The 11403-nt window shown below is 48.7% G+C and overlaps 1 protein-coding gene across 1 annotated transcript in view; it reads left to right on the plus strand.

Annotated features, from left to right (window-relative positions):
* Positions 1–4482, plus strand: part of ARMH4 (armadillo like helical domain containing 4) — a 64573-nt gene extending 60091 nt beyond the window's left edge. Inside the window, exons 10-11 of the mRNA XM_038756701.1 lie at positions 700–834; positions 1699–4482. Of these exons, the coding sequence (XP_038612629.1) occupies positions 700–834; positions 1699–1767 (204 nt within the window). The 3' untranslated portion in view covers positions 1768–4482. The remainder of the gene's footprint in view (positions 1–699; positions 835–1698) is intronic.
* Positions 4483–11403: the final 6921 nt, after the last annotated feature.

The following is an 11403-nucleotide window of genomic DNA, read 5'->3' on the forward strand; positions in this document are numbered from 1 at the left end:
GACAACCTGATCACCTTGTAACCTCCCCAGCGCTTAGAACAGTGCTTTGCACATAGTAAGCGCTTAATAAATGCCATTATTATTATTATTACTAGCTGTAAAATGGGATTGAGACTGAGCCCCATGTAGGACAGGGACTCTGTCCGGCGCGATTTGTACCACGCCCGGCACATAGTAAGCACTCAACGCTACCATTATTATTATTACTATCCCTGTATATATGTATATATGTTTGTACATATTTGTTACTCTATTTATTTTACTTGTACATATCTATTCTATTTATTTTATTTTGTTACTATGTTTCGTTTTGTTCTCTGTCTCCCCCTTTTAGACTGTGAGCCCATTGTTGGGTAGGGACCGTCTCTATATGTTGCCAACTTGGACCTCCCAAGCGCTTAGTACAGTGCTCTGCACACAGTAAGCGCTCAATAAATACGATTGATGATTGATGATTATTATTACTCAGCACATAAGATGCACTTAACGAATACCGTTACTATCATCATGGTGATTATTTTGTCACGGAGCCCGTCACGAGTGCTAACCGGGATCGTTTCAATGGCGATAATTTAAAAATTCCACCTCGGGGGATAGCGTCCACGCGGCAGTCGGTAGTCCGATCGATCGGCCGCCCTTGAGGGAAAGTCGGCGAGGCCTTCTGTTTAGTATTCTGATGCTCGTCTCCCTCTCCTAAAGGCTGGGTACATGTCTGGGATGCTAGTGCCCGTGGGTGTCGGAATTGCCGGAGCCCTGTTCATCTTGGGAGCCCTCTACAGCATCAAGATCATGAACCGCCGGAAGAGGAACGGCTTCAAGAGGCACAAGAGGAAGGTGAGGCCGCGATAAAAGATTGCGAGAAACGCCCCCGTGGTCTCTGATGAGCTTCCTGGAGCAAATGGCTCAAAGAGATCAATCAATCAATCAATCAATCAATCAATCGTATTTATTGAGCGCTTACTGTGTGCAGAGCACTGTACTAAGCGCTTGGGAAGTACAAATTGGCATCACATAGAGACAGTCCCTACCCAACAGTGGGCTCACAGTCTAAAAGGGGGAGACAGAGAACAGAACCAAACATACCAACAAAATAAAATAAGTAGGATAGAAATGTACAAGTAAAATAAATAAATAAATAAATAAATAGAGTAATAAATATGTACAACCATATATACATATATACAGGTGCTGTGGGGAAGGGAAGGAGGTAAGACGGGGGGATGGAGAGGGGGACGAGGGGGAGAGGAAAGAAGGGGCTCAGTCTGGGAAGGCCTCCTGGAGAAGGTGAGCTCTCAGCAGGGCCTTGAAGGGAGGAAGAGAGCTAGCTTGGCGGATGGGCAGAGGGAGGGCATTCCAGGCCCGGGGGATGACGTGAGCCGGGGGTCGATGGTGGGACAGGCGAGAGCGAGGTACAGTGAGGAGATTAGTGGTGGAGGAGCGGAGGGTGCGGGCTGGGCAGTAGAAGGAGAGAAGGGAGGTGAGGTAGGAGGGGGCGAGGTGATGGACAGCCTTGAAGCCCAGGGTGAGGAGTTTCTGCTTGATGCGCAGATTGATCGGTAGCCATTGGAGATCTGCATTTGAGGCTGGTGCTTTGGGTCCACTGCTGTATGCGATTTCTTGTTCTTCGAAACCAGAATTCACTGGGCCAAGGAGTTTCACGCCTCTCTTTCTCTCTCCCTCTCCCCCTCTTTCCTATAGCAGCGAGAGTTCAACAGCATGCAAGATCGGGTCATGCTCCTGGCCGACAGCTCTGAAGATGAATTTTGAATCGGACTGTGATTCTGCCGCGGCCTTCAGTGACGTGGATTTCATTTTGACCTTGGGGCCAACAGCACGGCATATCCCGCTACGTCACGGCTGTCGGCCGTTCGGGCCCAGGGGTTGCCGGGCAGCGAGCGCCGTATGCCGGGCCGAAGCAGTGGCATGTTGTGCATTACACGTACCGTGCGATGATTTTTTTTTTTACAGTAGTGAGGTTTTCCATCCACGCACTGCATCTCGTAAATAGGCACAGTACATATTGTACAGTGGGACTAGACAGGTGGGGTTAATATCTTGCTTGTATCACCGTGTCTCTTTCTAGGTTTAGGTTAACTGCACTCGTCACGGCCATTATTGTGAACAAAGCACGTTTAATTTGGGAATGGAAACCCTAACGCTGAATGAGTTTGCCGATCTCTGTCCGACGCATTAGCGTGAAACGACGCGGTATCTGAGCTCGAAGCCGAGCAGGCTGCGGTGATGTTCCAAAATGAGTCGCGTGTTAGACTCACGTCCTCTGTCACCGGGGAGGCCTCCCTGGCTGGGACTGTTATTTCCGACTTGTTTACCTGCCTCCCCTTCAGCCTCAGCCTCCGGGAGGCTTTTTGTTCTCCTTTTCTTTCTTTCTCTCAGCATGGGGAAGTGGGGTGAAATAATAGTAAGTAACCCGAGTCGTCGTCTGTGTGTCGTGAGTTTGTCTGGGCCCAAGACCCACCCGTCCGCAGCAGCGTACATGTTGTCCTTCGTGAGGATCGGATTCCTCTTGTCGGGTGTGTTGTCGGATTTTACGCAGGGAAGGGAAGCGGGGACGGGGAAATTTCGGAGGGGTGGGGTCTTGCCCTCCCACTGGACGTGTCAGTATATGTGTGTGTGATAGAGAAAGAGAATGAAAGAGAGTAAGTGTGCGTGAGAGACAGACAGGCAGAATGTGACTGTGGGTGAGAGCTAGAGTGAAAATAGAGGGTGAGCGTATATGAGAGACAAGAGGCAGATTGTGAGTGTCGGGTGTGAAAGAGATTGAGTATGAGTTTGTGAGTGACAGAGAAAGAGAATAAAAGAGAGTAAGTGTGCGTGAGAGACAGACAGGCAGAATGTGACTGTGGGTGAGAGCTAGAGTGACAATAGAGGGTGAATGTATGAGACAGAGGCAGACTGTGAGTGTCGGGTGTGAAAGAGATTGAGTATGAGTTTGTGAGTGACAGAGAAAGAGAATAAAAGAGAGTAAGTGTGCGTGAGAGACAGGCAGGCAGAATGTGACTGGGTGAGAGCTAGAGTGAAAATAGAGGGTGAACGTATATGAGAGACAGAGGCAGATTGTGAGTGTCGGGTGTGAAAGAGATTGAGTATGAGTTTGTGAGTGACAAAGAGAATAAAAGAGATTGTGTGTGAGAGACAGACAGGCAGAATGTGACTGTGGGTGAGAGCTAGAGTGAAAATAGAGGGTGAATGTATATGAGAGACAGAGGCAGATTGTGAGTGTCGGGTGTGAAAGAGATTGAGTATGAGTTTGTGAGAGACAGAGAGTCATAAAGAGTGAGTAGGTGAGACAGAGAGAGGGAGATCGTTAGCATGAGTGTGTACCCAGAACTGTGACCTCAGATGAGTGCTATAGCTAAATCCGGGTATTTACAGTGAGTCAGAGAGGCGCCGTGGTAGGGGAATTGACTTTTATTTCAGCGGAAGTGTCGCTCCTCCCCGGTGACACCCCCCTGACCGTCGGGTAATCTTCCTCCCCCCGCCTCGCCCCCTCTTTCTTTAAATTTTCCCCCATTTCCTCCCTCCCCCACATCAGGGATTTTAGAACCGTTTCCCCATAATCACGGCTCTTCCTCACTCGCTCGCTCCCTTCGCATCCCTCCCCAGAACTAGCGGCGGAAAGGAGGCCGGCTTGGTGGGAAGTCAAACTGGATGGCTCGGAAAGCCGCAAGCGGCTGTCGACTGAGAAATGTCACCGCTGTTCCTCGTTACTCAGGACGCCTTAAGTCGCAGACCGCCTGTTTGTGTGAGAGACAGAGGGAAGGAGAGAAAGAGAACTGTGGATTGACTGGAATTGCTTCAGGTTGTCTTTTTCATTGCCCTGTCACGGCAGGAGCTGGTGGGGGAATGTACCTTTTCGGCCCAACCGGGGAATTGGCCAGATGGTTCAGTGGCTAGCGCTCCAAAGCCAGCCGGGGCTTTGGGACAGCGGAGAGCCCGTGCCCTAGGTAGGTGAAGTCTTTTCTTCCCACGGGTGCCCGGAGTTGGGGCTTCTGAGGTTGGTGCGATATCAAGGAAGTGTCCGAACCAACTTAGAGGAGCAGCTGGCCGTCTGGGCTTACTCTCCAAACACACTCACTGCCCGGGCAGGACAGAACTCAGCCAATTCTGCTCATTACAGGGGGTTTTCTCATCTCTGAATTTGCTCTCCTTTTCTCTCTCCAGCCCTTCCCCTTTCCTCCATCCCTTCCCCACACCCCATCCCCTTTCTTTAGCTCTAGACCCTCTTCTGAGGTTAGCCTCGTTTCTCTCTGGGATCCATTTCCGAATCCATCCTTGGGTTACCGTGAGAGCTCTCCCCTCCCTCCTCACCCAACTGGGCACCAGAGGGAACATGCCGGGTCACCTGGACAGGGCTCAAGCCTGGTTGAGGGGGGTTTAGGGAGGGAACTGTACCCTCCCAAATGCTTAGTACAGTGCTCTGTACCCAGTAAGCGCTCAATAAATACGGATGATTGATTGAGTGATTGATTGAAGGCTTTGAAGCCCAAGGCTGGTCTCCACTAGCCCCGTGGTCCGCGAGGGGAATGCCACCATCCTCTGGGGCGGTTGGGCACACGTAAGGAACCACCCGGGCATAGGTGCCACCAAACCCCAGCGTCGAGGGCGTGGGGTTCGTCGGTGAATCAGTCGGTGCTCAAAAAATGTCATGTACTAGTGGCTGGGGCATTCAGAAGCAAAACACATGTACCCTATCCTCCAGGAGAGCACTACCAGGGAAGAGAGACTGGCACAGATTATTCACAGAGAAGCAGCGTGGTTCACTGGAAAGAGCCCGGGCTTTGGAGTCAGAGGTCATGGGTTCAAATCCCGGCTCCATCAATTGTCAGCTGTGTGACTCTGGGCAAGTCACTTCACTTCTGTGGGCCTCAGTCCCCTCATCTGTAAAATGGGGATTAAGACTGGGAGCCCCACGTGGGACAACCTGATCACCTTGTATCCCCCCGGTGCTTAGAACAGGGCTTTGCACATAGTACGTGCTTCACAAATACCGTCATCATCATTATTATTATTTGCGAACAGTGGAAGGAGGACGAAGCAGAAGCAGAAGCAGAAGAAGCAGTGCCAGTGTGTCAGGATGAAATAGTTGAAGAAATAAATGAATGGGTAAACAAATAACCAGAGGAGCATTACTGCTCAGGATGGGAATGAAATGATGATGATGATGATGATGGTATTTGTTAAGCGCTTACTAATCAATCAATCAATCAATCATATTTATTGAGCGCTTACTGTATGCAGAACACTGTACTAAGCGCTTGGGAAGTACAAGTTGGCAACATATAGAGACAGTCCCTACCCAACAGTGGGCTTACAGTCTAGAAGGGGGAGACAGAGAACAAAACCAAACATATTAACAAAATAAAATAAATAGAATAAATATGTACAAGTAAAATAGAGTAATAAATATGTACAGACATACAGGTGCTGTGGGGAAGGGAAGAAGGTAAGACGGAGGGATGGAGAGGGGGACGAGGGGGAGAGGAAGGAGGGGGCTCAGTCTGGGAAGGCCTCCTGGAGGAGGTGAGCTCTCAGCAGGGCCTTGAAGGGAGGAAGAGAGCGAGCTTGGCGGATGGGCGGAGGGAGGGCGTTCCGGGCCCGGGGGATGACGTGGGCCGGGGGTCAACGGCGGGACAGGCGAGAACGAGGCCTAACGGTGAGGAGATTAGCGGCGGAGGAGCGGAGGGTGCGGGCTGGGCTGGAGAAGGACAGAAGGGAGGTGAGGTAGGAGGGGGAGAGGGGATGGACAGCCTTGAAGCCCAGGGTGAGGAGTTTCTGCCTGAGTTTCTGCTTACTATGTGCAATGCACTGAAATCCATCTGAGGTGATGTGGTGGGAGTCTGGTGAATTAACCGGGGAAGGCTTCCTAGTCCAAGCTGCTGTAGGGGTCGGCCCTTACTTCCCCCCTTCCTCTCCCCTGGCTTCGGCTGGAGTTCACAGCAGGAAATTAGCCTTTGCTGAGCTCTGAGGAGGCCATTAGAAGCTACGCATGAAGACCTCAGTCAACACAAAGAGAAACGGCGTGGCCGAGTGGCTTGGGAGTCAGAAAGACCTGAGTTCTAGTCCTGGTTCCGTTACTAGTCTGCTGTGTGACCTTGGGCAAGTCACTTCATTTCTCTGGGTCTCAATTACCTGTAAAACAGGGATGAAGACTGTGAGCCCCAAGTGGGACAGGGACTATGTCTATCCTGATTACCTTGTACCAACCCTAGTGCTTAGAACAGTGACTGGCACATAGTAAGTGCTTGACACATATCCTAAAAAAACTCAAATGGAAAAAGGTTTTTGGAGGCATGTCCAAGAATTTTTGCTTTTCTTAAATAATAATAATAATAACAATAATGATGGCATTTGTTAAGCACTTACTATGTGCAAAGCACTGTTCTAAGCACTGGGGTGGATACAAGGTGATCAGATTGTCCTACGTGGGGCTCACAGTCTTCATCCCCATTTTGCAGATGAGGGAACTGAGGCCCAGAGAAGTGAAGCGACTTGCCCGAAGTCACCCAGCTGACAATTGGTGGAGCTGGGATTTGAACCCATGACCTCTGACTCCAAAGCCCGGGCTCTTTCCACTGAGCCATGCTGCTTCTCACAAATGGACACCGCTTGCTCATGGGACAGTAGCAGTCGTGGTGATGGTGGTGGTTACATTAATACTGATAATAATAATGGTATTTGTTAAGTGCTTACTATGTGCCAGGCAGTGTATTAAGCGCTGGGGCAGATACAGACAAGTCGAGTTGGACATAGTCCCTGTCCCATGTGGGGCTCACAGTCTCAATCCCCGTTTTATAGATGAGGGAACTGAAGCACCGAGAAGTTAAGTTCATTCATTCATTCATTCATTCAATCATATTCATTGAGCGCTTACTGTGTGCAGAGCAGTGTACTAAGCACTTGGGAAGTACAAGTCGGCAACATACGGAGACAGTCCCTACCCAACAACGGGCTCACAGTCTAGAATGGGGAGACAGACAACAAAACAAAACATTAACAAAATGAAATAGAATAGTAAATATGTACAAATCAAATAGAGTAATAAATCTGTACAAAGTGACCAGCCCAAGGTCACAGAGCAGACAAGTGGTGGAGCTAGGATTAAAACCCACAACCTTCTGACTCTCCAGTCCCTGAGTAGTAAGAGAGCAGGATTAGGATTTATTGAATAATAATAATAATGATGGCATTTGTTAAGCACTTACTATGTGCAAAGCACTGTTCTAAGCGCCGGGGTGGATACAAGGTGATCAGGTTGTCCTACGTGGGGCTCACAGTCTTCATCCCCATTTTGCAGGTGAGGTCACTGAGGCCCAGAGAAGTGAAGCGACGTGCCCTAAGTCACCCAGCTGACAATCGGAGGAGCCGAGATTAGAACCCATGACCTCTGACTCCCAAACCCGGGCTCTTTCCACTGAGCCAAGCTGCTTCCCCAGGAGGGTCAAGGCACTGTAGTAAGGAATCGGGAAGTATGGAACAAGCGAATGACCCTTTGCCTGCCCACAAGGACCATCCGCTCTAATAGGGCCAACAGAGGCCCGGGCAGCTTACGATCGCGAACACACCTGGCCCCTGGATGGGCATCCTCTGTGACATCTAGATCAATCAATCAATCAATCAATTGTATTGAGTGCTTACTGTGTGCAGAGCACTGTACTAAGCACTTGGGAAGGACAAGTTGGCAGTATATAGAGACAGTCCCTACCCAACAGTGGGCTCACAGTCTAGAAGATCCCCTTTAGGGGAGTCACAACCGACCAGCGTACCCGTAGAGAAGCAGCGTGGCTCAGTGGAAAGAGCCCGGGCTCGGGAGTCAGAGGTCGTGGGTTCAAATCCCAGCTCCGCCACTTGTCAGCTGGGTGACTTTGGGCAAGTCACTTCACTTCTCTGGACCTCAATGACCTCATCTGTAAAATAGGGATTAAGACTGTGAGCTCCACGTGGGACAACCTGATTACCTTGTATCCTCCCAGCGCTTAGAACGGTGCTTGGCACATAGTAAGTGCTTAACAAATGCCATTATTATTATTATTATTGTTATTATTACCCCAGGTGGGCTGGGAGGGGGCTGAGGGGGAGAACTTTGGCCTTAAATTCTGCCTAACATGGAGCAAACGAACATGAATTAGACCTCTGCTGAGAGGTAAGCTTCTTCACTCCCGTTTATTACCTTCCAGCGGACTGCCAGGGTCACATCTGAGTGCATTAATGCAAAAATCAATCTTTATAGCTCTTGCAGGGCTATCTGGCTACCTAAAGGTAGGGGGAGGGAGGGGGCAGAGAGTATCCAAATAAAATAAAATCAGTTGTTTCTACATAAATCTCTTCGGCATTTAAGCAAGCAAAGCTGAACTTTCTGGATGGGAGGTTGCCAGGGGCAACAGGAAAATCCGGGCGGGCTCCCAGGGACAAACTGGATCCCAGAACTGCTTAATCATCATCAATCGTATTTATTGAGCGCTTACTATGTGCAGGGCACTGTACTAAGCGCTTGGGAAGTACAAATTGGCAACATATAGAGACAGTCCCTACCCAACAGTGGGCCCACAGTCTAAAATGAGCATTGGCACCACCCCTCTGCCGCCGATGCCAACGTCTTGCCCTGGCTATCGGATCACTAATCAAAGATGTGAGGGGGATTGCACGAGAAGCTCAGTGCCCGGAGGAAGAGCTGGGTTGTGAGAGCTGAGGGAAATCAATCAATCAATCAATCGTATTTATTGAGCGCTTACTGTGCGCAGAGCACTGTACTAAACGCTTGGGAAGCGTACTAAATGCTATATATATCCTGTATATATGTATATATGGTTGTACATATTTATTACTCTATTTATTTATTTATTTTACTTGTACATTTCTATCCTATTTATTTTATTTTGTTGGTATGTTTGGTTCTGTTCTCTGTCTCCCCCTTTTAGACTGTGAGCCCACTGTTGGGTAGGGACTGTCTCTATGTGTTGCCAATTTGTACTTCCCAAGCGCTTAGTACAGTGCTCTGCACATAGTAAGCGCTCAATAAATACGATTGATTGATTGATTGGGAAGTACAAGTTGGCAACATATAGAGACAGTCCCTACCCAACAGTGGGCTCACAGTCTAAAAGAGTGGGCTCACAGTCTAAAAGAAAGCGCAAGAGTCAGGCCAGTTTAGGACCGACCAACTCGGTGATACCTCGGGGCATCTTCTGTGGAGAACGAGGGCCGAGACTTGAAGACCGGTGAAGGACTCGTTGCCAGGGCTGGTGGTTCGGGCGGGACCACTCGCCCTCTCTGGTCCCAGCAAGTCGTGTTTCTCCTGGAGTTTTAGACTGTGAGCCCACTGTTGGGTAGGGGCTGTCTCTATATGTTGCCAATTTGTACTTCCCAAGCGCTTAGTACAGTGCTCTGCACATAGTAAGCGCTCAATAAATACGATTGATGATGATGATGGAGTTCACTGAGTAGCTCTAATTCTATTTATTCTGACGATTTGGACACCTGTCTCCATGTTTTGTTTTGTGTCTTCTCCTTCTAGACTGTGAGCCCATCATTCATTCATTCAATCGTATTTATTGAGCGCTTACTGTGTGCAGAGCACTGTACTAAGCGCTTGGGAAGTCCAAGTTGGCAACATATAGAGACGGTCCCTACCCAACAGCGGGCTCACAGTCTAGAAGGGGGAGACAGACCGTCGTTGGGTAGGGACCGTCTCTATATGTTGCCGACTTGGACTTCCCAAACACATAGTAGAATAATAATAATGATGACATTTGATAAGCGTTTACTATGTGCAGACCACTGTTCTAAGCGCTGGGGGGGATACAAGGTGATCAAGTTGCCCCATGTGGGGCTCACAATCTTAATCCCCATTTTACAGATGTGGTAACTGAGGCTCAGAGAAGTTAAATGACTTGCCCAAGGCCACACAGCAGTCATCATCATCATCAATCGCATTTATTGAGTGCTTACTGTGTGCAGAGCACTGTACTAAATCATGCGGTGGAGTCAGAATTCGAGCCCATGACCTCTGACTCCAAAGCCCGTGCTCTTTCCACTGAGCCACGCTGCTTCTCTGCACTTAGAAGAAGCACTTAGAGAAGCAGCGTGGCTCAGTGGAAAGAGCCCGGGCTTTGGAGTCAGAGGTCAGGGGTTCAAATCCCGGCCCCTCCGACTGTCGGCTGTGTGACTTTAGGCAAGTCGCTTAACTTCTCTGTGCCTCAGTTACCTCATCTGGAAAATGGGGACTGACTGTGAGCTCCCCGTGGGACAACCTGATCACCCTGTAGCCTCCCCAATGCTTAGACCAGTGATTTGCACATAGTAAGCGCTTAACAAATGCCACCATTATTATTATTATTATTATTCTGAAGATAAACCACTGGATTTTTCTCTGAGCAAATCAAGGGCCAGTCGAAGAAGCATCTCCAAACTGATGCATGATAATTGTATTGGCATTTGTTAAGCACTTTCGAGGTCTAAAAGAATTGTGATCATCCCGGGGAAAGATACAAGAATATTAAATTGGACACGGTTCCCGCCCCGACTCATGGCTCACAGTCAGAGAGGGAGGGAAAGAGATTGTCCTTATTTCCACGTTACAGACGAAGAAACTAAGGGTCAGGAAAGCGATGGCCTTGCCAGAAATTACCCACAGCAGGCCAGGGGCAGAGCTGGGACTTGAACTCGGGTCTTTTTGAGTCCTGTCAGCTCCTTTTGGGCAGGGAGATGTCTACCAACTCTATTATGGTGCAGTCTCAATCAATGGTATTTATTGAGCTCAATAAATACGATTGATTGATTGAGCGCTTACTGTGTGCAGAGCACTGTACTAAGCGCTTGGGAGAGTGCAATATAAAAGAATTGGTAGACGCGCTACCTGCCCACGACGAGCATGTAGTCTAGAGGGGGAGCCATATTAAAACAAATAAATTACTGTGTGACCTTGGGCAAGTCACTTCACTTCTCTGTGGTCTCTGTGCCTCAGTTTCCTCATCTGCAAAATGAGGATTCAATACCTGGTCTCTATCCTACTATGAGCCCCGTGTGGGATCCGATCATCTTTTTTCTACCCCAGCGCTTAGTACAGTGCTTGGCATGTAATAATAATAACAGTATTTCTTAAGTTCTAATCAATCAATTGTATTTATTGAGCGCTTACTGTGTGCAGAGCACTGTATTAAGCACTTGGGAAGTACAATCAATCAATCGTATTTATTAAGAGCTTACTGTGTGCAGAGCACTGTACTAAGCGCTTGGGAAGTACAAGTGGGCAACATATAGAGACAGTCCCTACCCAACAGTGGGCTCACAGTCTAGAAGGGGGAGACAGAGAACAAAACCAAACATATTCACAAAATAAAATGAATAGAATAGATATGTACAAGTAAAATAAATAAATAAATAGAG

The sequence above is a fragment of the Tachyglossus aculeatus genome, chromosome 14, assembly GCF_015852505.1.
Source record: "Tachyglossus aculeatus isolate mTacAcu1 chromosome 14, mTacAcu1.pri, whole genome shotgun sequence".
Classification (NCBI taxonomy): Eukaryota; Metazoa; Chordata; class Mammalia; order Monotremata; family Tachyglossidae; genus Tachyglossus; species Tachyglossus aculeatus.